This window comes from Poecile atricapillus, chromosome Z (genome assembly GCF_030490865.1).
Source record: "Poecile atricapillus isolate bPoeAtr1 chromosome Z, bPoeAtr1.hap1, whole genome shotgun sequence".
NCBI classification, from domain to species: Eukaryota; Metazoa; Chordata; class Aves; order Passeriformes; family Paridae; genus Poecile; species Poecile atricapillus.
Genome location: NC_081289.1, coordinates 26,684,275 through 26,711,891, shown reverse-complemented (window position 1 = coordinate 26,711,891; position 27,617 = coordinate 26,684,275). Strand labels below are relative to the sequence as shown.

The 27,617-nt window shown below is 43.4% G+C and overlaps 1 protein-coding gene across 1 annotated transcript in view; it reads right to left on the bottom strand.

The window, feature by feature from the left end:
* Positions 1–15,936: 15,936 nt before the first annotated feature.
* Positions 15,937–27,617, bottom strand: part of LOC131572760 (GRB2-related adapter protein 2-like) — a 39,257-nt gene continuing 27,576 nt past the window's right edge. The window contains exons 3-8 of the mRNA XM_058826082.1: positions 26,901–26,992; positions 24,493–24,612; positions 22,628–22,796; positions 20,864–20,995; positions 19,350–19,469; positions 15,937–17,141 (exon numbers count right to left, since the gene is read on the bottom strand). Coding sequence (XP_058682065.1) covers positions 16,962–17,141; positions 19,350–19,469; positions 20,864–20,995; positions 22,628–22,796; positions 24,493–24,612; positions 26,901–26,992 — 813 coding nt within the window. The 3' untranslated portion in view covers positions 15,937–16,961. The remainder of the gene's footprint in view (positions 17,142–19,349; positions 19,470–20,863; positions 20,996–22,627; positions 22,797–24,492; positions 24,613–26,900; positions 26,993–27,617) is intronic.

Sequence of the window (27,617 nt, the reverse complement as noted above, 5' to 3'; positions counted from 1 at the left end):
TCAGAAGCTTCCTTTCTGTCACATTACACTGCCTCAGGGAGAAAACCTAGCTGCTGAACAGGAGAATTGCCGCAAATGAGTCAACTGCTTCTGGCCTCCCACTCACATGTTTCCATGTGAGAGTAAATAGGTAAGAGAGTCCTCTGAAGAGAGCAGAAAGGAACAACTGCGTTCACAGGCTCACATAACGCGTGTCTTGCAGCGAGGTATTTGCTGACTGAGCACACACAGGAAGACCTTTAGCTGTTTTCCCTGTCTGCTCCTCTTTACAAAGCAGTACTTTTAGGCAGTTTCCTGTAAGAAAGAATGACGACCCTGGTCTCTTGCTCTTTCAACACCCATACAGGCAGGGACTCAAGCTGGTTGCAATTCAGCTGAGGTACCCTGAGGGGCCTTAGCCAAGTCATCTGCTGTGCCTCAGTTCCCATTCTCTAAAATGAGGAAAATACTACTCTACTTCACAGGGCTGGTGTAGAGAAGAGCTTAAAAAAATGAAACCCCAAACTAATGTCACCTGCATTTACTTTTGTTTCTCCTTCAGGGGGTGGGGGAAAGAAATGAAGAAAGACAGCTGTAGAGAGTCTCTTTGCAGATGAGCCAAATCTTGAATGGAAGCTCTGGCTTAAGAAAGCAGAGAGGAATCAGCAATGCAGCCTCTGAATAGGATGCTTAATTGCAGCTATAATTATGTAGTATTCAAATCATGGTGTGCTTTACAAACAAAGGAACACCAGGAATGGGGGCACTGAAAAATTAAGACAGCAACAGGTCTGCAGCATCATGCACTTATTTGTGTACTGGCCACCTGCCAGTTGATATTCTATCAACATTGCTATCAGCTCTCTGGGGAAGAAAATGCTCGGGTGAGAGCTAACAGGGAGTGGAGCAGACAAGGAAGTCTGGGGTGGGTGTCCTGGCAGAGGCTGGAGGGAGAAGTAGCAGACTGGCAGGAAGTGGTTCTTGGGACTGTCCAGGTACTGTGGAGCAGATCTCCAGCCAGTGCAGCAAGAGCAAGCGGGAGATGGAGTTACGTGCTGATGACGAGACATGCCAAAGTTATGGCAAAGTTATAACCAAAGTGGTGGGTAAGAGGGAGTCAGTGGGGGGGATGCAAGAGAGACAAGAGTGTTCCAGAGTGAACAAATTCATTTCAAAAGCTACATATTCACTGGAGGAAAGGAAAGCAGTTGGAAGAAAGGAAACAGAGAAGAGGCTCTGGTATCTACAAAGATTTAGACATCCTGGAGGATGGCTAAAAGAAGCCGTGGCAAAATAGGAAACTGTTTTTTATAAGGAAGGGGAAAGAATATAACTGTGAGAGAAGTTAGAAGTTGGCCCTAAAAATACAAAAATGAATAGGAAGCAGTTTGTAATAAATGCAAAACTGTGTGAAGGGAGTGGCATAGGAAGGGAAAAAGGAACCCTCTGAGCAGAGATGCAGGAGGCTGAAGCCTAGGCTTAGACCTGGAAATGGAACAAGTTGAGCTGTGATTCATGAACATAAAGAAAGAGCTAGATTTTTTTAGATGTTGTAGAAGTGTGTTGATTTGGTTTTGAAGAGGCCCTTTACAGATCAGCATACATGGGACTTGGATGTGTATTTAGCTTGAAAACATTCAAAGAAGCAACTCAAAGGAGAAATCAGCTGCTCATGACCTAATCAGAAGCATTACTAACTCCAGAAAATCCCTGCCTGTGACTTGCCAGTGCTTCTGTCCAGCAGTGCCACAAGTGACTCCTGTGAGTCAGAGAAAGCAAATAAAAGCAGCCAACCAAACCTCCCTCTGGAAAGGCCGTTTCCAGACAGACATATTGGAGGTGTGAAAGTAAAACTTCACAGGAATTAATGTTCAAAATTTGCTGGGTTTTTTTTTATGTTTTTTTGTTTTTTTTTTTTCTTTATAAATGCTGAACTAAGGTTATAGAAAAAGAGCCTGCCTCTGTTCCAGCTGCTTTTTGTGCGGCCAAACCACCATGTGGCTTGTCTGAGACATTGCATAGCAGCATTTGTCCCAGGCCATAGCATCCCTCCAAGCAGGAGCACACCCTGGGCACCCCAAAGCCACACATGGGGAAACCAGCAGAACACCTTTGTTTTGACACTGGAGACATTGCTGCCTGGACTTGAGTAGGGAAGAACTTCTCAGCTGAGCAACCAGAGGCGTGATGATGGTCCTGGTTATAATAATGTCACAGGAACAGTGACCTGGACTATCCCTTCCTGGGTCTATGGATGCCTGAATTCAGGCTTAGGATATCATAATTTTGGATAGGCATTGGCAACAAGATCTGGTTTTGAATTCTTCCCAAAGCAAAACCCAAATGCATAATGCGCTCATGTTCCTCCAGTGCCTGTTTTTAGATCCCTTTCTTTTGCAGCTCAATTAATCAAGATTTTGCTGCTCATTTTAAAATAAATGGCATTTCTCTTAGGAAGGTTTATAGCTTTCAGTCTTAGAGGTTTAAAAATAATCAGATGGATTCTGAACTAATCCAGATTCATAAACCATTCTCAACTGCTAATACCTGAACACTTTGATCATCCATCATATTTAAGATATTTTTTTCAGCGGAAGAGTATTTTTCAGACAGATTGTCCCCCAGTATTCTTTATTTTGAGCTTGTGGCAGGTTACTGTGCTGCATCCTCATGCAAAGCACATGGGAGGAAGGGAGGGGGAGGAGAAGCTGCAACAGAAATAAGCCACAGCTCTGAGTTTATCCATATTCCTTTTCCCCCTTCTCCTGACGATGAAGAATCCTTATCTTTCCCCTTGTGTTTAGCTTATCCTACTCACCTACTGTTTTCTATTTACCCTGTCATACTTAGGTGGGTTCTTTTAAAATTCTTCCCTTTAGAGTGACCCTGGACATTTTTCCTTTTACTTTTACAGCATGGCTCGCTCAGGAGCAGGTTTCTGCTTGCCAGACCCTCCTGTATTTACGTTCTTCTACTGGAGAAGCAGCTGCATCCCCTGGGGAAGAGTGCAGCCTGTGGCAGATCCCCATCCCTACCAGAGCATCTCTGCTCTGACAAGCAGAATGAGAGAGTCCAGTCTTCATGGCTCTAATTCCACTTAGTTGAGGCTGTCAATTAGTAGAGGAAGCAATGATTGCATTTATTTTTTCCCCTCATGCTGACAATTGGCCTAAGTCACAGTAAATGCTATTGGACAGCAGACAGTCTTGGGAAGGACTGCAAAATAATGGCTTAGAATTTTGCATATCTCACAAGAATGTAGTTTATCCCTAGCCTATCTGAACGTTGCATATGGGATGTAGTGGGGTCACTTCATGAGCTCAGGTAAGGTAATTACCTTGTGATCCTCTTTCAGCACTTCAGAGCAATGTGAAAAGCAAATCACAGCTCAGCTATCACTCATGCCGGTGTTCAGGGTAGCACTGTGACAAGCCACGTGTGGGATGTACTGGTGGCCTTGGTCACCAGGTAGCACAGCAGCTTTCCAGCTTCTGAAGGCCAGTAACTGCAGCAAAGCTCTTTTGAGCTTGGGGATAAATCTGCCACGGCAGCCTCTACAACATCCCAGCATCTGTGCACCACTTTCAGGAAACTACTGCTGGCACCCGATGCCGTGGAACGAGAAGCTCCACGTGTAAGTCCCAGCATTAGAGACTCAGCACCCGACACTCAGGGTGAGAAACATCCTGCTCTGGGTGTCCAGGACATGCTGCTCTCCACTGCTGTGGAACTACACAGCAGTGCTGGGGAATTAATTCGTGCCTCTGGAAGACAGTGAGGTTGGATTGAGCTGTTTGTCTACAGTGCTAGGTAACCTACTTTTGTGAACACTGCCATGGCAAATTAGTTCGGTCAGGGTGATTCCCTGCCCTCATCTCCTCACGAGCCTGCCATTCCCTTTTGTTCTGAGCTCATCTGTGTTTGGAAGGTAAACACATGGTGACCTATAGAACTAGGAGCTTTTATAGTTTGCATAACACTGCAGATACATATGCCATGATAATAAATAAGTTAGAGCAATTATGGAATATATACTTGCCCCAAAGAGATACCCAGATGCAAAAGGTGGAGCTTGCTGCCAGACATAAAGTACAGCTCATCCAGAGAAGCCATACTTTATTTTTGGCTGCAAACACCCAGATTTTTCAAGAAGAGAGAAGAAAGCCTAGCCAACATGAGCAGGCTCCAAGGGCAAGCTGAAGAAAGTCAGAAAGCCAGAGGGGAGGAGAAAGCAAGCAAAGGAGATGTTTTACCACCATGTGAGGGTGAGGGCCCAAAGACAGGGGTTGATGAAAAGTGCCATGATGGCTTAAACTAGGCTACCTTTGGGAAATAACTTCATCTTCCTCTAACTTCCCTCCTCCTGTTTGTCTATCATGGCACTCTGACTTGCAAATTCTTTGGCGTAAGTCCATAATTTCTACAGGTACGGGAAGTACCCAGTGCAAATAGGCTCTGAACTCAGATGGTGCATCTCTGTGGTGAAGGACAGGAAAATCCAATAGAAGATGCAAAGCTGTTGCATGGACTTGGACACAAGCACTGCTCAGCTGTTAACAGGGACCAAGAGCCTGTGCTGTGGCATGAAGGAGAACAGGATGCTGGAGCAGAGAGGGCAACACCAACCACTGAGAGCACAGCTTGCTCATGGTAGTGGGATAAGTGAAAGAGCAATGAGGAGAAAGAAATGTTAAAATCATGGTATGTGGGTGGAAGTGGGGAAGAGACAGGCATTGGTTCGGTAGAAAAGGCAGGTGCTATTTTAGTCAGACTGTGTTAATTTCAGCTCTGATGTAACTCGATTTACGTCAATTGTAGTCAGTTGAATTACACAAAAGATTAATTTGGGCCAATGAGTTAAGGTTAGAGTGATTCAGCCCAAAATAAGTTTTGGGGTGCAAGGAAGAAATGTGAAACAAGGCGAAGAACTGGAGCCATCCTGGATTTGGAGAGATGTTGAAGTAGGGAGGGTGGGGATTAGAGAGGGCACACCGGAGTGAGCAAAAGCAAGCAGGCCACAGGACCCTGCAAGGATGTTTGCCAGTGATTTTAATTGCAGCCCAGGACAATTTTCAGAGAAAGGCAGTCTGCTCCATGAACTCTGTGTGTATTGGTTACTTACACTTGACTCTTCTCATGGTCCACCTCCCCTTGCCACTCCTCTGGGCAGCCTGCACACCAACATACCATACTCAGAGTGTTCATAATAATTAAGCTTTTGTCTTATTATTTTTGTTTAATCACAAAACATTCCAGGTTTAACCTGAAAAACACTTTGGATCAGGAGTTCATAGGGCAACAGCTACATTTAGCAGTGAGAGTGGCTCTGATTCACTCGCAGTGCAGCATCACTGGAGTCGATGGAAATGAACTTGTTCCATTAATTCTCCAGAGACAGCAAGGAAGCCAAATGAAACCAGACAGGGCCATTCTCAGGCTGACAAATGCATCCACACCTTAACTCTCAACAGCCTGCCCATGGAACACATGCAAAAAGCCTCTGAAATACTTAGCACCATCTTCTATATTTGCAAAGAAGTGCCTCTCAACAACCCATAGGAAATGAAAGAATTATGTCATTACACTTAACAAAATGAAAACAAAAAATAATTAAGCACATCTCTTGCTTCCTTCCCATCTCACTCAATTTCTTTCCCTGCATATGCTTTTCATCTATTGTTTCTGATGCCTCTTTTAAATTGGTGTTTACTTTCTCATAATTCCGTGTACTGAGAAAATGTAACACCCATGAGTCCCTGAGGTTTCTTTCCTTTCCTCTGTCCTCATTTCCCCTAGCTTTTATTTTCCTTTTCATTTTTTTACATTTTTGTTCTTTGAAATTATGATCTTCAATTGCATTTCATTTTCATTCCCTTCCTCTCTAGCTTGCCCACATTTTCATTCCTCTGTTCTCTTGTCCCTTGTTCAACATTAGATTTAGTTGAGAGAAGAAAGACAGTCGGCTCCCAGGTTAAAGAGGAACTTTAACCATTTCTTTGACACATACCCCAAACTTGGCTTGAGAAATAAACACCTACAAAGTGCTTTCAAAGCATATTCAATCACCATAATAAATACAAGCTCTCTTCTGTAACATTCAATCATTATATTTAGTCCTAATATCATGCTTTTCATCTGCAAACACCCACACAAGCATTGGTTAACTTGTCCTCACAGCAGCACTGCCAGGTGGGTAATTACCTGTTATTATCTCCATTTTACACATAAGGAAACTCTGGGTGAAATTATGAAATTCCTAACAAGCACATATACCCACAAATCTAAGCAAGCACTAACAGAATCTTCTACAGACACACACACACACACACACACACACACACACACACACACACACACACACACAGTATCCCCAAACATTTTAGTGTACACTGAAAATCGGGGACCCACAAGCTCAGTGTAGGACAGGAGGGAGAGGCTCGCTTGGCATATTATACTCAGGAAATTCTCAGACCATGAGATTGCCCTGGACAGAAAAGGAGAGGTGCAGGAAGCAAACTGCCAGCTCTCCACAGCACACTTTGTATTTTCCGGGCAGCATTTCATGACGTCCAGTTCCTGCAGGTGAGCAAATGTGCAAGGTGAGCTCCTCCTTGCCCCCAAGCACCACCAAAGTTTGATTTCATGTTTGCTGTTTGCTGCTGGTGACTGCCCTCGCCCTTATCAACACTTGTTTCTGACATGAAGTTGGGAAAACACTGTCATGCAAAACCCCCGAATGAGCTCCTGACCTATTTGAATGCTAATGACCTCTTAGTGCTGTATCCCACTCGTTCTACTGCCTATCTAGATGTCACGATGGAACGATAACAGACCTAGACCACAGGCAGCCGCACATACAAACCCATAGAAACAGGGAAGAAACATTAGTGGGAAGGTCAGAGAACGAAAATGAAGACCTAAGTAATTACCTTTGGCCCAGGATGTCAGCAGCCCACACCAGAGCATCCTGTGTGCACCACAGGGACAGGATGCTCTGTTCCATCCCACGTGCTGCTCTCCCCGCAGCAGCCCTGGCACAGCAGAGGCTCCGGGGACACCGAGGGATGTGCCAGAGCCCATTTCAGACCATCACATGCTCAGACATTGAATTCCCACTTATGCAAGGCACTTCCACTGCTACTGCTAAGCGTTAGATACCATTAATTGTCATGAGATGGCATAAATATATATATATATATATATATATATATTCGATGTGGAAAATAAAGACCTGTGTAAGGATTTGGGCCTTTGTGACTTCTCCATTCAGTGTGAGACTGAGGCTCTCATGGACTTGAAGTCAAGGTTCAATGAAAAATAACCTCTTGCCTTCCTTTGTTGGTGTTCCTGTCTTATTTTCTAAACCTGTCACAGCCTCTCTCGGCGTAGAGCTGTCCAGGGAATTGATTCCATATTGTCTTCCTTTCACCCCTGGTGTTTTGGGTATGACCAGGGACAAAGCTATGGAACAGAGTTTGCCAAGATTAACATACATAGTTTATTCCATAAAAACTGGCTCAAGGCCCCCTGTCTTCCCTATATCAATTTAAATGTTCTCAAGTCTGTATCATTGCTAGAGTTACTCCTATTCCAAATTTTCTTAAAATCCTTTACTGTTTTAAGGTTTTCCAGTCAGGGTTATGTCCTTGGTGTGTTTGGTTTTCTCTGTCAGTTTTCTGCATTTTCTAATTAGGATCCCTTTTTTTTTTAGCTTCTCAGTTGACATATTTTAATTTTAAATTGCTGCCTGAGCTCTGCCACTAAGCCAGCACAGGCTGCTGCTTACTAAAACTTAGACAATAACACCAAGGCTGAAACTTCACCAAGTTCTGCCAAAGCTGCTGTGGATTCCTATATCTCATGGGTTCTCTCTGCTTCATCCCCTGTTAATTGGGATCAAGCATTCATGCCTCAGGAGTGACCTGGATTTCCAGGCTAGTTTAACACCTGAGCATCTGTGCAGGTGTTGAGCGGAGGCCAGCCCTGTATTGCAAACTACAAGTTGACAAGGTGAGACAAAATGATTGTTCCCACTAAGAGTTGTGCTCCTACAATTGTGCTATTCCTGTCAACGTGCCCGTGCTCCTCTCTTCACTGCCTGGAAGCTGCAAGAGCTCTGGGGCACAGCCACAGTGCCAGCACTACAGGGCCTTGGCCTGGATTTAGCATTCCCAAGTGCTTACAGCAACTTGGAAACAGTAAGAATAAATAGTTAAATAATGCTTGCAAAACTTGAAAAAATGAAGCAAAATCCACACACACAAAAAGAGAACACTCACGTCCATGGTAGGCGTAAGGAAATGGAAAGCAAATCTACAAATCTACACTCTCTTGAGAAAGGAAGTGATGGGGACGGCGAAGTTTAGGAACAATGAATTGTTCCTAAATGTGCAATGAATTGAAGAACCAAATGAAGGGTTTAAGCTGTGGTTTAAGCAGGATGGAGGTATCAGAAGCTACGGTGATGAAGACAAGGGGTCCCAGCTAATGCGAAGGCAGGCAGTGGCACGATGCAAACAGGAGGCTGAGGTGATTGAGCCGAGCCTTGTCCAAACAAGGAATAAATGTCCCACGAGAAAGAGGATAGCCACCCGTGAACCTGAGCTTTGCAACCAGAGTGGCCAACAAGAATGTGAATTTCTCCTACACATAAGACAGCTGCCTTAAATTAAACGTAACGAAATTAAATTTAGGGAAATCTCAAGATTCCGTTTCTTTTCATGAAAGGAAAATTCACTGAAATAAAGTGAAAATGAAAAATGAAATGAAATGAAACATCAAAGATGAAATGAAACATCAAAAAATGAAGTGAACTGAAATGAAACTTCGTGGAATAAAAAGAAAAGAAATTAAATTAAAAAAATGAAAGGAAATGTAACAAAATGAAATCAAATTAAATTTGTCATTTTATTTCCTTTTAGAAAAAGAGATCTCAAGATTTTATTTAATTTCATTTTGTTACATTTTATATTTTTTTTTTATTTTTAATTTAATTTTTTACACTCATTTATTTTCATTATATACATTAAATTTAATCTCATTTTATTTCATTCCTTGATTTGTGATTTCACTTCCTTACAAGAAATGAAGATTCATCTCATGTAAGGAAATAAAATCTTGAGATTTCATTTAATTTAATTTTTATAAATTTCATTTATTTTAATTAAATCTCATGACATTTCACTTTTTCCTTGATAAAATTTCCTTTTATTCTGTGAAGTTTAATTTAATTTAATTTCAGTTTATGATGTTTAATTTCATTTCCTGACATTAAGTTAATTTTTATTTCATTACAGGATATTTAATTTCATTTTGTTTTGTTATATATTTCCATTAGTTTTTAATTTAATTTCTTTTCAATTTATCCTGTGAAGTTTTATTTAATTTCTTGATTTTTCATTTAATTTCCTATCATGCAATGAGAATTCATTTCATGTCAGGAAATGAAATCTTGAGATGTCATTTAGTTTCATTTTGTTATTTTGTTTAATTTATTTTTTTTTTAAAATTCTATTTAATTTCCAATTATTAAATGAAGATTCATTTTATTTAATTTCATTCCTTGCTTTGTCATTTCACAAAAGAAAATGAGATCTCAATATTTCACCTGATTTAATTTTATTTCATTCCATTTAATTTAATTTCAGTCCTTGAAGTTTCAATTTATTTCACTTCATTCTCTGATTTCTCATTTCATTTTCTATTGTGAATTGAAAATTAATTTCATGAAAGGAAATGAAATATTGAGATTTCATTTAATTGAATTTCCTTATTTTTAATTTCCTTTCATTTAATTTGATTTTATTTCCTTCCTTCAAGTTACATTTAATTTATCTTAATTCCTTGAATGAATATTCATTTCATGAAAGGAAATGTTTAGATTGTTACATTTCACTTCGTTGCATTCCTTGAAGTTTTGTTTTATTTCACTTGATTCCTTGATTTTTGATTTCACATCCTTTCAGGAAATGAAATCCCGAGATTTCATTGTATTTAATTTCGTTTAATTTCATTCAACAAAGTTCAATTTAATTTCATTTAATTTCACTGCTTGATTTTTCATTTAATTTCACTTCCTTTCTTGGAAATGCAAACCGCCCATTGGTGTGTCTTGGAGCCCTTCACCTTTTATTTATGGAGCCCTGAATTCCAGGTGTTTATGGCTGGTGTTGCAGAGCGTTTGTGAAATGCCTGTGCTGCACAAGCCATGCACATTTGAAATAAGAATATGCAGCTATTATTCCGGTCAGCTGACGCTGAGGATTCCAACAGGTGAGCCCTGGCGTGCTCTCCAACCTGATAAACGTGACCCATCGCTGCACCCCACCCAGAAACAGAAGCACTAGCAACAAGTGGCACTAATAATTCAGCGATTTCACAGGGCAGCGAGCTGGCTCTCGCTTTTATTCTTTTACTCCTGAAAACGCTTGAGCGTGATCCATTCTCCTCGGAGTTCATGTTGGGCATCGCTTGGGTGACTGAGAGTTTGACTGTGGTCAAATTATTTTCCCTGCTTTGGTTTGCAGTTAAAAAAAACAACAACAAAAACAAACAAACAAACAAAAAAAACCCAAACAAAAGCCCAAAACGACACAAAATTCTTCCAGCTGCATTAACTGGAGCTTCTGCAAGCTTCCGTGGAGGAGAGGTACTGAGTGCAGCAGGTCTGAGCTCTTTCCTCCTTTCCTGCCTGAGCTGCGACCTTCAGAGACAGCATCCCCATCTGATGTAAAAGCTTTCTGGCCACCTCCCTGCCGGGGAAGTTTTCATTTTGCTGAGTCTGCAGCCTAGGACGGGGTGATCTAAGAGTTCCTGCTGCCAGGACGGGGAGGTTTTGCCTCTCAGCCTTTCCCCTCCTGGCTGCGCATTCCCACTGCTCGCCCTGCGCTGGCTCCGGGCCTCTTTGTGCAGCCTTCGCTGACTCAACTCATTATCCCCAAAACCCCGGGGATGGCTTTGTGCAGGGCGAGCTGAAGGACTGACTCAGCCGCTCTGATGAAATCCCGGCCATTGTTATCAGCAGACCGGCTCCGTCCGATAAAGCGCAGAGCGCTGCCCTCTCACAATGGCAAGCTCAGATGCGCAGCTCCAGGGCTGACTCTCCACGTCCCTCTTATTCGCACCTCTGCCAGGTGAGTGTGCAAAGCTGCTAATGCAGAACGCGCTGCACGCCCACTCAGCTCTCATGAAAACGACTCTCGAAGGGCCAGAGCAAAAAGGGCAGTTTCCCAAAGTGCTGGTAGTAAACTTGCAGTTGATTTTTTTTCCTCCATAAATTTTGATGATGGGAAAAAAAATCCCCAAAACCCTAACGTATTGGTGCAGTCTCCTTCTAATTCATCATTTCACAATCAAACCCTTGATGTGCTGCAAAAAACATCAACACTGCCCTCCCAGCCCAAACAAAGACCACAACAACACCACCAATAATAAAACACTGGCAGAAAATATTCTGTCACAAGAAGGGGCACCAAACACTGATTCCTGCTGTTCGTTATTACCTGTTGGCACTGCAGTAGTTCTCATTTTGGAATTTGCCCAGCACAAGGAAATTATGACATCTTCAGTACAGCGCAGACATAAAAGATACATTGCAAATGACCTCTAGATCAGGAGAGAATGTATCTCATATTTTTCTTGGGTCTTCCTTTTTCTTTTCCTTTTCTGTGGCTGGATACAGAACCACAGAATTCACGGATGTGCGTGAATCATAGACATCACTGAAAGGTTTCAGAAGCACCACTTAAACAGAGACTCAATCTTCAGTCATTATATCAGGACACTGTCACCATTTTATAGCTTTAAGTTCACAGCAGTAGATGCACATCCTAAACTGCTTTTTCCTCTCCATTTTTACACTCGTGTTTGCTTGTGACAAATGACCTCACCAGGGCTGTATCTTTCACAAATCCTGGTAGAAATGAGCCTGCTTGGACTAGCAGGGAGAAGCCGAAAGATACCTAGGGAATCTTTTAATTTGTTTGTTTCTTCTTCCTCCCTTTGTTGCCTGAGCTAATTTTATTTCTGCATATCTACAAGGATTCCTGCACGCCTGGCGTTTGTGAAATTTTGCATTTTCATGCTGGCAGGCTGGACATGGGCCAAGCACCTCTCATTTGCACAATGGCAGCAGACAACGTGCTTTGAATTTTCTCTGCACGCAAAGGACAGTGACCTTTCCTCATTCACTTGCCCATTTCCCTGCTACCCTGTAGCTCACAGATAAGTCCTTGGCTGTTTTCTGCTGGCAGTTCTGCTTATGTAAGAAACTTCTTTTTACGTTTGATGCGAATTAAGGCTCATGAGTTCTGTCACTTGAAAGTTGCCTCTGAAAAATTGGAGACGTTGGCAATGCTCTGCCCTCTTCTTCAGGGCTGTTAAAGGCTTTATCATGCACTCAGTTCATGGTTCCCCACTGAAATGCAAAGTTTTCAGCTGCAAGGACAGGCTGGGTGTCAGAAGCTCTTTAGTCCCGCCTGTGTTTTAGTCAGTAAATGTAACTGCCTGGATCACCTAGGGAACACTAATGGTTTTGACTGACCTCTGTGTGGTTTCATTTTAAAGCACCTGAGCCAATTGCTTCCAACAAATATTTGAAATGAGATGTCTGCAGAGCACTTTCTCTCAGCACAGAGGCAGAAGCTGGGCCATGGGCCCAGGAGGGGCGCCTAGGGGCAGCAAGGTGATGGGAGGTGCACGGAGACTTCTGGAGCTGCACTGGGCAGGGCTGGGCAGCATTGCCAAATACTCCTCACACCTAGAGTGGTGTAACCCAGGCTCCTCGGCAAAGAGCTGCAGAAGCAGAACAAGAGTCTGAGCAGAGCCCTAGTCCAGATGGCCACAGCTCTGCCCCACCAGACATCCTTGTTGTCCCTATGATGTGACACTGACTTTACTAAAGGCCTGCTGCTTCCCACTGGGGGTAGAAATCACACTTCACCTCACTGCTGTGGCATTGCTTCTGTGGTGCAAAATGTCCCAGCTGATGCCACACTGCTGTTCAGGGCTGTTCAAGCCATGTAGTCCTAGCTGCTGGATCTTTTGCTTCTGACATCATTGGTAACTCTCTACAAGGGCTGATGGCAAAAGGGCCTTTCAGAGCCTGCAGCATTGGGATCCTGTTGGGGAGGAAGGATGAGAGGTGCTGCTAAATAGAAAAAAAATCATTAACAGGTGGCTGTTGTGAAAGGCTTCAAATTTCCTGCACTGCCCACTGAAACTTCCATTTAAAAAACAACAACAACCACCCATGAACTTGTTTTCCTGGCACAAAAGACTGGCATAGCAGCCTGAGCAGGTGCTGACTTTGTGGCAGCCTTGAGGATCATCTCCCAGGTGCTCCTACCTGTGAACAGCCCAATGGGAGCCAGTCCTGATCCTGTGGTTTCTGCAGCACGCTCCAGAGAGCACAGCTGTTAGAGCAAATATGTACACCAATGCAGAGACCCCTCTCTTTCGTGGCACAGAAAACTGCCTGCACATCTTTTACATGAAAGGAAATTTCCATTTACTCTTTTTAGCTCAGCCTTATTAATCACAGAGACATTTCCAAGCAAAATATGGATTTGCAGCAGAACATAGGCAAAAAGTTCATTCAGACAGGAGAAAGCACAGCTCAGCAATGCTCATCAAACTTGTTTTACCATGTGAAAGTCCAACTTCCTCTGTTTCATTTGTTATAATGTTTGCCTTCCCACCTACTTTTCCTACTTTTCTCTCTGGTTTACATTCTCTTTTCTCATGAACTGTCTTTCTTGCTTAAGAAACAAAATACTCTTCCAGTTTTCCTATTTATCCCTTCCCCTTTTGGTCTCATAGTGGACTCTCCTGGGATATGTTCCAGAGGTTTGGATCTTCCCAAAACATTGGCAAATGTCAGGTGAGCTCAGTGCAGCACTGTTGCCTTAAAGCTCCAGTCCTAGACTGTGATATGTGCCTCTTGCAGGTGCAATAGGTAAATACTCTTATTTACACTGAGGGGTAAGTGAATCACCACAATATTAATAAGGGTTGTGCTACTATTAAAACCTGTTGGAAGAAAGAGCAGGAAGGTTAGAGGAGAGGAGTGTCTCTGTCCCTATTAGGTGGCCTGATCTATAAGAGAGAGAATTTCATGGGCAATAAAAGGCATTGGGCACAGCAAACGTTTCCATCCTACAGCCCTTTCTATTCCCCCAAAATTCTCCACTTTGCCCTCACCTCCCCTTGTGTCCAGACTCTCTGCTGACTTGGGAATAGCCACAATCCTTAGCACTGCTGCTCTGCTGGGAGGAAAAGGACTTTTACTGTGGGAGGGTACAAAAGAGAAGGCTGACACCCGTGCCTCCCAGCTCCTCAAGGATTAATGTGCAGTAAATTGCAGGCAGCACTGCCAGGCCAAAAGCAGAGGCAAGAGAGACTGGGCATGGCAGCCACGAGCCTGGCCCCTGCACAGGGCAGCAGAGCAAGGCGCTGTGGAGTTACCACAGACGCCGTGAGGCTGTCACCTCCCGGTAATTTTACTGTCATTAGGTGCTGCTCATAATGAGAAATCCTGATTTTACTGTGGTTCTGGTATGTTGTCCATAATTAGCGTGCAGTCCTTTAATACTAATTACCTTAGGTATTAATTCCTTAAACATCAATTTAAAAAATCACGTGAAAATTTACCTCTTCCTCAAATGAATCATGAGTTAACACGGGGGTACTTACAATGCACTACTTAGACTTGCTTAATTAGTTAATCTCCGTAAAGGGGTTTCAAATGTGTGAAGAGCTATCAAACTGCTAAGTGCATTATCTTCAATTAATTTTGTGCAACTACATCTTCACTACCAAGAGGGTCTTTAGAGTGCTGAGGAAAGGAAAAGGAGACATTGCTTCTCATTTTAAAAGTAACTAATACAGAAAAAAAGGAATTAATTGAAAGATGATTTGACATGATGGGAATAATTGTGAATACACCATTTCTTTTGTTTCAGCCAGAGCTGAATATGAAAGATCCATCATTTTTATCCCTCTTTTGCCTTTGTTAGTCTCTGGTTTCTCCATCTCCTCCTGGCCCAAATACTCTCCCTCTCTCTCACTGACTATTAACCCTCTCTCTTCCAAATTTGTTGCTACCTTAGAAGAAAACCAGCCAACACACAAAAAGGTTAAAAAAGGGCAAATCACACCAAAACACTCTTCAAATTTGAGTCACAGAGGTTACACCCTTATACAAATGATAAGGGGATCTTCTTCCAAAAGAAGCCTCATGGACTTCCCTTCAGGAGGAGACTCTAAAGGGCCAGAACAGAGCTCCTGCAAGAGAACAGGGCCATGTCCAGCCCAGGCAGTGGTATTCCCTGGAGCACCATGGTAGCCAGTAGGTCCTTAATGTGTCTTTTGAAGTTTTCTATTCTCTTTAGAGCTTATATGCCTTGTTAAATATTCTCATTTTACTTCACCCATTAACAATCTGCTTTTGGTGGAGTTCTCTCAAAATGGGTTCTTTGTGCTAATACTCTGTCTAGCTGGCAGCTTTATTCAGGCCAGCTACATTGAGTAGGACTTCACCAAGAACCTATTTCATGGGTTCTTTTTCTTCCACTAACAAAATAACTTTTTCTTTCTTTTTTTTTTTTCTTTTTCTGCTTTTTTTTTTTTTTGTTGCTGAGTCTGATATGTGTTTAGAGGTTTTCCATTGCCTATTCTTTCCTTTTCAATAATGATTAATCATCTCTTCTCCTTGCTGACTGCTGAGGTCCCACATGTTGTGAAAAATTCAGGCAGCTTGTTTAATATCACCATGCCTGAGCAGTGGTTATGCAATAGAGTGCCCTTCACAGGGTTTGTGAAGGGGACAGGTAATGTGCATTGCAATAAATTTCTATCACATCTGGGCATTCACTCAGCAGTTATTTGAAAACGTATTAATTTAGCTTATTTTATCCCAAAGAAACTGGAACAGAGAACAGACTATTTGATGGCTACAGCTTTATTCTCTGCATGCTGTAAAATAACAGCTCAACCTGTTGGATGAGACATTTCTCTAGTAAGCCAGAGTCGTGTGCATGGTGATCCTCAATACAGCAAGTTCTCAGGGGAAGAACTTCTGCCACCAAACCAGAGAAACCTCTCCAATCCCTCCCCAGTTCAGTTCTACAAAAGGAACCAACCAAATATTAATTGTTATCCAATCCAGTGGACACTAATTTAGCTGAAGGTCCTGATCTGCTATAATCAGGCTATCTAGCTTAAGTGCAGGTACCTAAAGGAGCAGCTTGAGAATGGGTGAGCTGTTATGGGGTGCAGGAAGAAGAGCAGGCCTATGTGAAGAAGCTAAGAAAGCTTCTTGTCCTCCCACACCTTCACACTTGTATGTTTGTACAAAAGCTTACAGGATTCCTCCCCTTCATCTGGTATGTCCATACAGTTCATACACACAGTATGGGTAAACCAGAAACTATTAAGAAAAATCTAGATTGCCTCAACCTAAAGCCCCTCCACTTTCCTTCCCTAGCTGAAGGGTTAATGTGGTTGCCAAGGATCATTTAATTCATGTGGACATCCCTCTTGCCTCTGAAAGAAAGGTGGACTGGATCCTGAAGAGACTATGACAGCTACCAGATCCAAAATGAAGGGGCAGTGCTACCTCAATACTGAACCTGAAGTTAATCTGAACCCTGGCTTTTCTGAAGAGCATTTCCACAGAATAAACCTAATTGCAGGAGGTTAACAATAGTTAGCCAAAGAGGTGACAGGGCAGGGAGGACCCGGCAAAGTCTAAAGGAACAGTCCAAGATTTTTCTCCCTCTCCTTCATAACTGAAAACTAAGGGGAAAAAAAAAATTCTTCTTTGAAGGGTTCTCTTTCATGCCAACATTTCAAAAGATCTATGCCAATAAATTAAGACAAAACAAAAAACAATGTCCTGGTGGAGAGGGAAGATGCACTCCTTCTCTGTCCCTGTCATGTCAGAAGAGCAGCTCCAGCACAGCCCTCTGGGCCACGCTGTGCCCTCACAGCAGCACTGGCGTGACGTAGTTGGCAGGGAAGAGACCCAGTTCCCCACGCAGGCGCCCTTTCCACCAGGATGGGTTGGAGCTGTCCAGGACCTCTAAGATGTCTCCACTGCGGAAGCCCAGCTCATCGTGTTCCATCGCCTCGAAGTCGTACAAGGCACGGACCCACAGCGTTCGCTGGAAAGGAGAGAAGAGACAGGCAGGGAACAAGGAGCCAGGACTTGCAAAGATCATCTTCCCGTCACCCCTCTCAAGACCCAGTAAATACATTCACTAAGCAAGGACAAGCAGTGCTGAATTTTAGACCAACTTGCAATTAAACCAGGAAGTGGCCAAGATACCAGGAAGGAGGGACCAATTTACTGGGACACCCAAGGGACGGTGTTTGGTTTCTCAGCAGACTCAGGGTATTTGTGGGTATTTGCACCATAAGGTGAAAAGTCAGACTGAGAGCAGGTCCTTAAGAAAATGTGTTCTCTTGCCTCTGCTCCTCTGCCCTGTAAGGGCAGCTGGGACAGCCACGTCTGAAGCCAGTTATGGGAGCACAGAAGGACTCCTGCCTGAGACCTGCTGGGCTGGAACTATTAGGGAATGGCTCTAGGGAGCTGGTCCGGTGCTGGAACAGATATCAAAATGTGTCCTTGGCCAGTCAAGGACTGAGAGAGCCAGCACACAGGTGAGAGTAGAGAACATTGTAAAGAAAGATAAAGGATACTTGCTCTTTCAGGCACTTTTGGGGAGGGTCTTAAACCATCTTCAGACTCTCCCCAATGTCAGACCCCTGAGAGCCGCAGCATTTAGCATCTGTTTGGGTATATCAGTTTATCTGGGGTGAGCACTGTAATGTGCACTATGGTTAGATTTTTTTTTTTAAAAAAGGCTTTGCAGTCAATCTCCCTTTGGCCAATCTTTCTTTGGCCTGAAATCATATTTTAAAGGACATAGCTTGGGCTTCTTTCTGGGAAATTGTTGGCATCCACACCACAGCGCATGGATAATTTAGGAAGTATATCTGGCAGGGACTGATGGAGAGATCTGTTTGAAGGCAGAATAACTTTTGACAAATCTTCCATTCAGGGCCCTGCTTAGACCTGGCCCCTAGTTATTTGGTTGGACATATAGACCTTCCTATAATTGGATTTGTGGCTTCTACATCACTGATGGGATATGGCAGGCAAAAGCATGTTGTTATTAATTGCCACAGCCTCTCAGAGATCAAGGCCATTGTATTTGAAGCTGGATTACAATAAAGATTTGGCACTTTTGCCGAAAAAAAGGGCACGCACCTATTTTTTTACGTGTTCCAAATCTCCTAATCCAATCTGTTCTTTTTCACTCACAATTGAGAAAGGTCTGCTGTCCTTCCCTTCTCTCCTTGGATCTGGCTTCTCTGGCTGTGGGCTAAGCTGGACATTTCCTCAAGGAAGAGGAGAATGCCTTAGGTGACACTGAGCTGATGGGGAAATACTTTATAGCTGGCAGTGGAATCCCAGGCTGAGGCAGAGAAAGACACCACATTCTATGTGGGTGTTCACAGAGTGGGAATTTGCAGAGTAGGTAGTTAATGAAGGTCAAGTACTAGGTATGGATCCAGTAGAGGAGTGGTCTGGGGTGTCTGCAGACACATCTGGATCACACCCACATCTGGATCACACCCACATCCACTGTGCTAAGACACAACCAAGAGTGTCAGGTAGGTGAGTCCCACTTTGACGGCAAAGGAGGTCTGAGAGCTGTGCCAGGCACAGACAAGTAGAGCTGGGTGATCTCAGGCCCTCAGCAAAAATTAGTGGAAGAGACAGTGTGACTGCAAGTGCATTACAAGCCAGGAGGAGCACTGTGGCATGGTACAGAATCATGGGGATGCTCTTCATAGAACTTAAAAAATGTACTGCACATTTAGCCACTGACATCAGTCACTGCCTGGCTGTGGCAGAAAAGATAATTGAAAGCCCTGTGCATTAATGGACATGTCATTCTCCTAGAAAAGATCATTAGGCTTTCAGAAATGCCTTCTGCTGACTGGAGTCGTGCTTGATCAAGATCCATGGGTGAGCCTGTGCTCTCTCCAATGTCCCAGATGCCTATTTTGCTGAGCTCATGCTGAATTCCCTCTTCCACTGAGGCTGCATGAGACTGACCTTGACAGCAGTTATCAGAACTATGCTCACCTACCACTGTAGTCCTACCCTCAGAGTGCCCCAGAAGCAGATTCAAGTTGCTGAGATAGAGTCTTGAGACTCAGAAATGTCTTGTAAGACATGGCCTGGCAACCAAAATACACTACTTGCAACCTCCATGTAGGTGACATTGTCCAGACTGCTTGTCTGGGTCTAAGGGACCCACTGACTTGGGCAGATGGGGCCTTCCAGGTGTGTCACCTACCGGTGTCTGCTGGTGCAGTGGGTCTGTGTGTCTCCGTTGCATAGCGCCTGCACCTCCTTGGCCATGATCCCTTAGCCTGTGCATCATGTCCTTCCTGTCCAAACTCCCACCATATCTTTCCTAGAAAGAAAACAGCAGCAGAAAAGTCATGTTGTTATTGTTTTGGCTGGAATAGAGTTAGTTTTCCTTGTAGTAGCTGGTACAGTGCTGTGTTTTGGATTTAGTATGTGAATACTGCTGACAGTACACTAATGTTTCAGTTGTTGCTAAGTAGTGGCTCACTCTAAATCAAGGACTTTTCAGTGTCTGGCCAAAGGAATATTCCTTACTCTAGAACATCATACCCAGTATAAATGGGGGGAGTTGGCCAGAAGAGCCCAATAACTGGTCAGGGACTGACATCAGTCTGTGAGTGATGAGCAATTGCATTGTGCATCACTTCCTTTTCTTGAATTTTATTCCTCTTTTTTGTTATTTCCTTTTAAATAAATGGAAATTAATAATAACTATACTATTATTATTATTATTATTATTATTATTATTATTATTATTATTATTATTATTATTTACTACTACTACTATTTACTCCATTTCAATTATTAATCTGTTCTTATCTCAACCCACGAGTTTTATCTTTTTCCTGTTTCTTTCCCAACTCCCACCAGAGGGAGGAGGAGTGATTGAATGGCTGCACGGTACTTAGTTGCCAGCTGAGATTAAACCATGACACATATATATTCTGAGATGTATAAATGAGAGGATTTAAGAGTCATTAGTGGGCAAGGAGTCAAGGGCAAGCCCCCACATAAATAATTTTAGAAGTCTGCTTCCAATAAAGTCTCTGTGCTCCAGTTCTGCTAGTAATGACCCTCATGGAAGAGGTCAGCTTAGACTGTTCTATTTTGGATTTTACTTCTTAGGAGTTGAAAGCTGACTGTCCTCGGCTATGTTTCACAGCTGCTGGGACTAATGGTCAGAGAGGGCCTTTTTTTGGTCTCTGAGACTTTTGGAGAAAAATTAAGGTTGTTCTAACTCACAGATAAAAAGCCATGCTTGCCGAGAGGACTTTAGCCAATCTGGAGTTATTATGACCCGGTCCTGCCCACTGCTTGCTCTTCCTCTGTCCCATATGCTGGGGGAGTATCAGTGGTGCTGATGCAGCTGACTGTATCTGAGGACTCACTACTTTACCTTTTCTTGGGCTGCTCCACAGTGTAAAGGACAGCAAGCAAGCCTACACATGTATTAGCCAAATTATCCAAAGAAGAATGAGACAAAATCAAATGCAAAGAAAAGTAGCCATTTGACCACACATCTCAGTCATATCAACAGAAATTGGCCTAGGCAGGTGGAGAGAAGAAGTAGGAAACATCTAGGAAGCAAGTTCTCTTTTGTGTGCTCAGCTGAGAGATGCAGATTTTTGACAAAGTGACAGTTCACTCTCTACCAAGCAAAAAAAGCCAATGTTTCATATGCCTGGGTTTGATGTCCCAGCACCTTGTCCCTGGTAGTACCTGTTGCTGCTGCAGTATGGGAATAGGATGATCTACATATCTCTTGGATATAGAAGAATGATCTTCTCCAGCTGCTCCTCCCATGTGGAATCCTTCCTGGCCTATCCATTCCAGGCTCCCACCCCGCCTCTCCTGATGGAAGAAAGATCACACAAGTGAGGTCAGGTTTTGCTTCCTACCTCATCCTTGACTAAAGCTGTGCAATCATTGCACACAGAGCACTACCACTATGCACTATTCTGGAGGCTCTTAAAGGAAGGCACCAAAAGACCCCACCCCTCTGAACAGAAGAGCAAATCAGAAATCCTGTATTTTAGATCTTTGTCACAGCCACTCTCCATCTGAAGTCAGGGTAGTACTGGGAGGTGCTGGGCTGAAAATATAGCTACCAAAGTGAGGATCAGTGCAGGAGCCAAGCTCTTTCTTGAAATGCTGCCCTTAGACTTCATTTGTCTCTGCACTTAAATCTATGTATTATAGCCATTTTATCATATGGCTGTAACATCTGAAAATTTGAATTGTGAACAGAAACCCCACTGTGATGAATGCTAAACATACCCCGCTGTGCCCATCACCATAACAAATGTACAGAGTTTGCCAAAGCAAACTTGAGTCCTGTTCTTTCATTTGCCTGTCCACATCTAGGAGCAAATGCATCTCTTTCCCTTCCTGCTCACAGTCAGCCCAAACAGGTTGTTATACTGATATATGTGCATACAGTCTTTCTTTCCTTCCTCAGACACAGAGATTCATCGCTGTGATCTCTCTCTAACAGATCCCAGAGCCTCTATTTTAGTACCTTACTACTGTGCTTTGTATAAGCTTTGTATAAGTGGTACAGAAAGAGACAACAACCCAGGCCCGTTCTTCAGACTGAAAAATGTATCATCTCTCATTTTGAGCCAGCAAGAATGACCCACATGCAGCCTATGAAACTTCACTGCTGTAGTCAGCAGGTCACATACTTTCTGCCTTGCCTCTACTTGCACATCCTGGTAATTTAATGCCAGAGTCAATTTCCCAGTAAAGCAGGACTTTGGTTGCTGCAGTGACCAGGCATGTCCACTCCCAGCTCAGGGGGTGCAATGTGTAGCAGCCTCTGCTGTGTCATTTGCTTGCTCCCCTGGCACAAACCCAGGCATTCATTGGACTGGGATTTCTCAGCCTTCTCAAACATCGACTATAGCTTCCCTGAAGGCACATCTTGTTCCCAGATCTGCTATTCTTCTCAGTAGTACTTTCCAGTTCCTAACAGCCAGGTTAACTGCTCCAGGTTCTGCCCTCTGTTCCTCCACATTCCTTTTACTCTAGCTTGGTAGCAGAAGACGGACAATTCTTGTGAGCAGACAAACTTGCAGTTGTAGTTGCACTTGGGATGTGTGCAAGGACACGAAGAAATCAGACTCAAACTCTTCTCAGTCACCAGTCAGCTCTGTACCTGCCCTTAGGAAATCTAGGCATTTCAATAAGGTGAGTCCTGGTTCCCTTGGCATCTTAGAATTTCAGCTCTGAGGTCTTAGCACAGCTTTAGCAAAGCACCTCTATTCAGATCTGAAGAACTGAGAAATTATGCTCAATTTATAGAACTCTACAAAGCACTAAATCCACTAAAAGTCTGTGTCTCAGGCCCCACCAGTGCAGTGATGTGGCTGGGTTTCCAGGGACAGACTGTCCTCCTCCCCATCCTGAGACATTCTTATGGGATGAACTCCTTCCACAGAAAGGTTTCTGACTGAGAAACTCCTAAGGACAGTTTGTGTTTACCTTTTCTTCTTGGCTGTTGTCCCTTAGGAAGATCTGCTTCTGCCTGGAGATGGAAGTTGTCTTGTAGTAGTCCACCAGCTTGTTTAGTGACTGGAATTTTTCTGTCCACAAGTAATAGCTACCCTTTGAATCCCTCATCACTTTGAAGTGTTGCACATCATCTTCATGCCTGGATCCCAATGGAAAAGAGATCAGCAAACAGACTGCACTTTTAGCTTTTTTGAAAAAGTCTTTTCCAGAAGGGTACCAAAACTTCTTGCTTGGACAAATCTAGACTTTTGGGAAGTCATGCACTGGTAGTTCTTGTGCGTGCTTGTTTTGGCTCTATTTCAAAAGACTCATCGATTTGCAAACACTGAGTGCCCCAGGGCTGCCCAGTCACAAAGGACTATCAGAACAAAGCACAGGGTTTTAAACCCTGTCTTTAGAAATAAAGGCCAAAGGAGCTTCCAGGGTGAAAAAGTGCAACAGCCTCTGCAGGTCCTGTTAACATCCAGTCTGCATTGATTGTAAGACCTGTATTACACCTTTACACACCATGGGGATCACCACTACATGCAGACACAGTCATGTGAAGCCATACACTAAGCTTTAAAACATTATAAAATCTAGTGTAACATCATTACTACAGGTCATTCTCCCTATCCAAAAAGAAAAAAAAAAAAAAAGAAAAAGGAATTTTCTGATGCTGTTACAAGCCAAGTTAACAATCTCAATCTTCTGCCCCTTATTCCTCCTGCACCTCCCCTCCTCTCACCTCTTGTCTGATGCGTACAATTCCTCTTTGCACCAGGTATCACCTGGTTTTTGTATCCACCTCCTTGTTCTGTGCAACTCCAGGCACTCAAAACACTCTTCTCAGAGGCTACATCTGCACAAATAAACTAAATGGGGACAGGCAGGGACTGAATGCTATCCTTGGCTGCTACAGTACCAAGCTGTTGAAGTGTTAGCATGGTTGTGGTTTAAATGGAAAAGCTCTCCCTTAGATAGTGCTGGGCCATGGTTAGAAAGAACAGGCCAGGAACTGTTTAGAGGGAGCTGTTTGAATAGAGTTCTTCTGTTTGATGGGGTGAGGAGGGTGTAGCTGTATAGATCTGACCTCTGCCACAATTCTTGACTTCGGGGCCAGAGAAAGAGCCTGACTGTACTTGATTTGTTGGTGTTAATTGGTGCAAATGTAACCAGAATATTTTCCTGCATTCCTCTTGGACACTTTTTGAACTGCCTGAGTCAGCAAGTACATACCACTTGGGAAAGACATTGTTAACCATGACTCTAATTTAAAACTGGTTATAAACTATTTGACTGAAAATTGGGAAGCCAAACATCAGTTAAGAGCTCTGCTTAGAAGCAAATGTGCTGAGAAGTGCTGGGCTACAGCAAGTTGCTGAAATGCAGCTGGGCTGCAAGCAATGAAAAAACATTTCTTGTCCAATGGCTATTTAGTCACCTGTGGGAAATAAGTTAACAAAGTAATAGTAATCTCTTAATAGGAAGTAGTTGAATTCTTGAATTCGGTAACCAGAGCTGCCAGGGAATGAAAACAAAGGGAAGACACTTGTTAAGCACTGTGGGAGACTTTCCCTGTACCACTCTGCTTTCCTGTAGCTCTTTCAGAGAAGGAGGTCACCAGGGGATGCAGCTTTGGAATGGGGCATTCACTGTGTCACTTGAAAAGAGGCAGAAACATTTGAGAATCAGATGCCTTATTTGTTCTCATTCACAGCACAGCAGCACTACCAGTGACTGGCAGCATGCAAACTTCCCAAGAGGCTACATCACGTTAGGAATCCTTATGAGAGGAGGCTAGGGACACCATTAAACAGGAAAAGAAGCAGGAATATGCTGCGAGAAGCAGATACCTGACAGAGATGGAAAAGTCACCGTGAGAGTTCTGACTGGCTCGGACGATGAAGCAGCCAACTCCTTTGCTCATGAGAAGGTTCTCTGCTTCGTGGCGGGATATCTTCTCATCAAACCAGCTGTCAAGTGGGAAAAAGCATGGAGATGTGAATAAGGATGTGAATTGAGGTGATGAATAAAAAATTTGAGGGTAGGGTGAATAAGCAGGGTGGAGGAAAGAAAACAAAAGGATCAGAGGAGCCCACATTATATGGCCCACTCCCAGTGGCCATATATATATATATATATATGCTGAGGTACAGGGGTTTGATGGATGCAGACCATTTTTTTTGAGTAGTAAAAGCATGTACATGCAAAGAGAACAATGTAAGGTTTGGTCTGCAAAGAAGCAACGCTCAGCTGAAACTGTAATTACAGACACAGTACAATAAGGTGCTAGCCAAAGAAATTTTAAATTACAAATGTGTATGTATACATATATACACATATAATTCTCAGACATATACATCAAATTGCTTTTTGGCAAACTGATAGAAAATTACTGGACTGCGATGGATTTATTGTATGGAACACACAATATATATAATAAATTTTTAGCAGAAGCAAGCCATGAAAGTTTTAGTACTAATAAATTGGTTCCTGCAAGAGTTACAATACCACAAAGTCGCAGAAGCACAGAATACATAAGCACACTTACGCAAATTTAGTCAGGAATAACAAACAACAGCATAAGGCACCGGACTAATAATGAGAAAATGACCATAAATAGTAAAAGAATACAATGCCAGTAGAAATTTTTCAGTAGAGAAACAAAAAAATCACATACATTTGCATATGTCCACCTCATAGCTAGTAAGATCTACAAACTGCAGTCTTTGACTTTACCTAACACTTAATGGCTTGTATTACATTAAAATTAAGGATTGTTAATTTCCTAAAGTCTGTTATTTCCACGTTGGAGTTCCTTATTATCATCACAGCTTACCAACTGTGTATCATTAGCAAAGAAAAATCAGACTTCAATGAGCCTTGATAAGGAGTCTCAAGAATCACTTAGCAAGAAAAAGATGGGCAAAAACAACCCATCAAAAATAGGAGGCAGCTTTCTTCCCTACATTTAGTTCTGTCATCTGGCCTGAACTGTTCAAAATGGAGACCTGGTGCTTAGAAAAGTGTCAAAGTGGAAATATTTCTTCTCAGCTCTTGCACAGAGAAAGCAACATGAGAAAAATGTGTGTGAAAAAAGCAGCTGCCAGTGCTCCTGAGTGATGGCACTGCCCTGTGAAAGAGCGAACAAGAACAACCGACTGGAAGATCTCATCCCCCTGAGGCCCAAAAGTACAAGCCCATAATTGCACAGCAAACTAATAATGTCCTTCAGCTCAGCCAAGCAGGTTGGCTTATGTCCAAAAAGGCCAGTAAGTGCCACCTCCAAAGGGGACAGAGGCACTTATTTGTAACCCCAAAATCCCCGTGTGCCCCCAGTATGACTGCTCGTGGCACCGGCGCGTTACAGCCACAAGTGCTGCGCTTGGGGCATGCTCTGCTTGTTCACCCCTGAAATGCTGCAGCACTTTGGAAAAGAGAGGACAATGAGAGGTGCTTCTGGGAGCATTTCTGCTAACAGAAAGGTTGTAAAAATCCCATGCACTGTCATATTTATGGCGTAGGGCTGGAGAGCACATTTAACATGCATTCCAACACGCATCGGTCCTTTCCGAAAGCGCAGTGCCATGTCCTCAGCGGGAAGAGAGAAGCGCAGGGTGGCCTGTCCTCTGACAGATCTGTTTGTGTGTGTGTCAGAGAGCAGGGCGGCACGCCTGGGCTGTCCGCCCTGCCGATCCAGGAGGAACACCGAGCTGGCACAGTCGCGCAGCATCGCACTGACCTCTAGTGCACCGACGGGAACTCGCAAGCACTTGGCGGGGAGAGGGAATGCGGTGGCAGGGTGGGAAAAGGGAGTCAGTCTCGTCAAGAGTCGAAGGAGAAGGAAATTTTTTTTATAATTCGTTTTTAGAAAAATCTCTTGCTCTTGTTTTTGTGCTTAGCCTCTGTCTCCGTTCTCAAGACTTCACATCAGGACTATTCTCCTCCTCTCTGAGGACATCTAAATGCAGTTCCTGCCACATCCCAGCATCCCTCTGAGCAGCACTAACAAAAGAGTCACTTGGGACCGACAGCGATCATCGAGATCCATTTAGCTCCGAAAGAACAGAGGATGCTTTGAGGTAGAAACCGTGCTGGCAGAACTGTGTGCAGCATTATGGCAAGCCTTGCTAGCCCCAAAGTGTAGGATGTTACACCCAGCGCTTCCCTGTCCTGTCCCCTGCGTGCGCACCCAGACGGGCTCCTGACAGCGCTCGGTGGCAATGTGCCATGGTGGCAGCACCATTTCTGTCACACTTACGGGGGAACGTGGAAATCAATGAAGTTCTTTGGAACGTAACCCTCGTGACTTCTGAGCTCAGCCTTGTACCACTCCTCCTGGGAGCTCAAAATCTGCAACGGAGAAACGGATGGAATAAATGTGTCTCCCAAGAGAGGCAAAAGTAACCAAGATTCGGGCAGGAATGTCTTGAAAGAATAAAAGAAAATGGTACATGTTCTTTACTCCCCACCCATGGTAGAACAGGATTAGTAGCTGATAACCACTTCAGGGCAAGCAAGCAATAAAAAAACCTGAGCAGAATTAGAGAGATTGCTTGTTAACTTTATCCCTTTGTTTGACTGCTTTCCCATGTATCTCTGGTGCCTGTGAAATGGAGAAATTCAGCTGTGAAATACTTACTAAGGGTTTAAGTTATTCTTTGTGCTGCCTTTTATAGTTTTATAGTAGTGGAGCATCTCAGATTCACAAGGGAAGAAGAAAATATCTGTGAAAACTCCTCTGACATATGGGTATGGAGGGATATGCAGCTGTGTCTGTGTGCATTACCACTGCACAGATGTTACCATGGACTCTCACCTGTCATTTCATAAGGGATTCTTTAGTGGGTTAAGTCTTCAGCTACCCCGAGCTTTGCCAAGGTAGGTAAAAGAAGTAGGCAAAAGGTATTTTCAAGACACTCTTATACTTAAGAGATTGAAGGATAGCTGGAAGTAAGTCCACATCACACACTGGAGC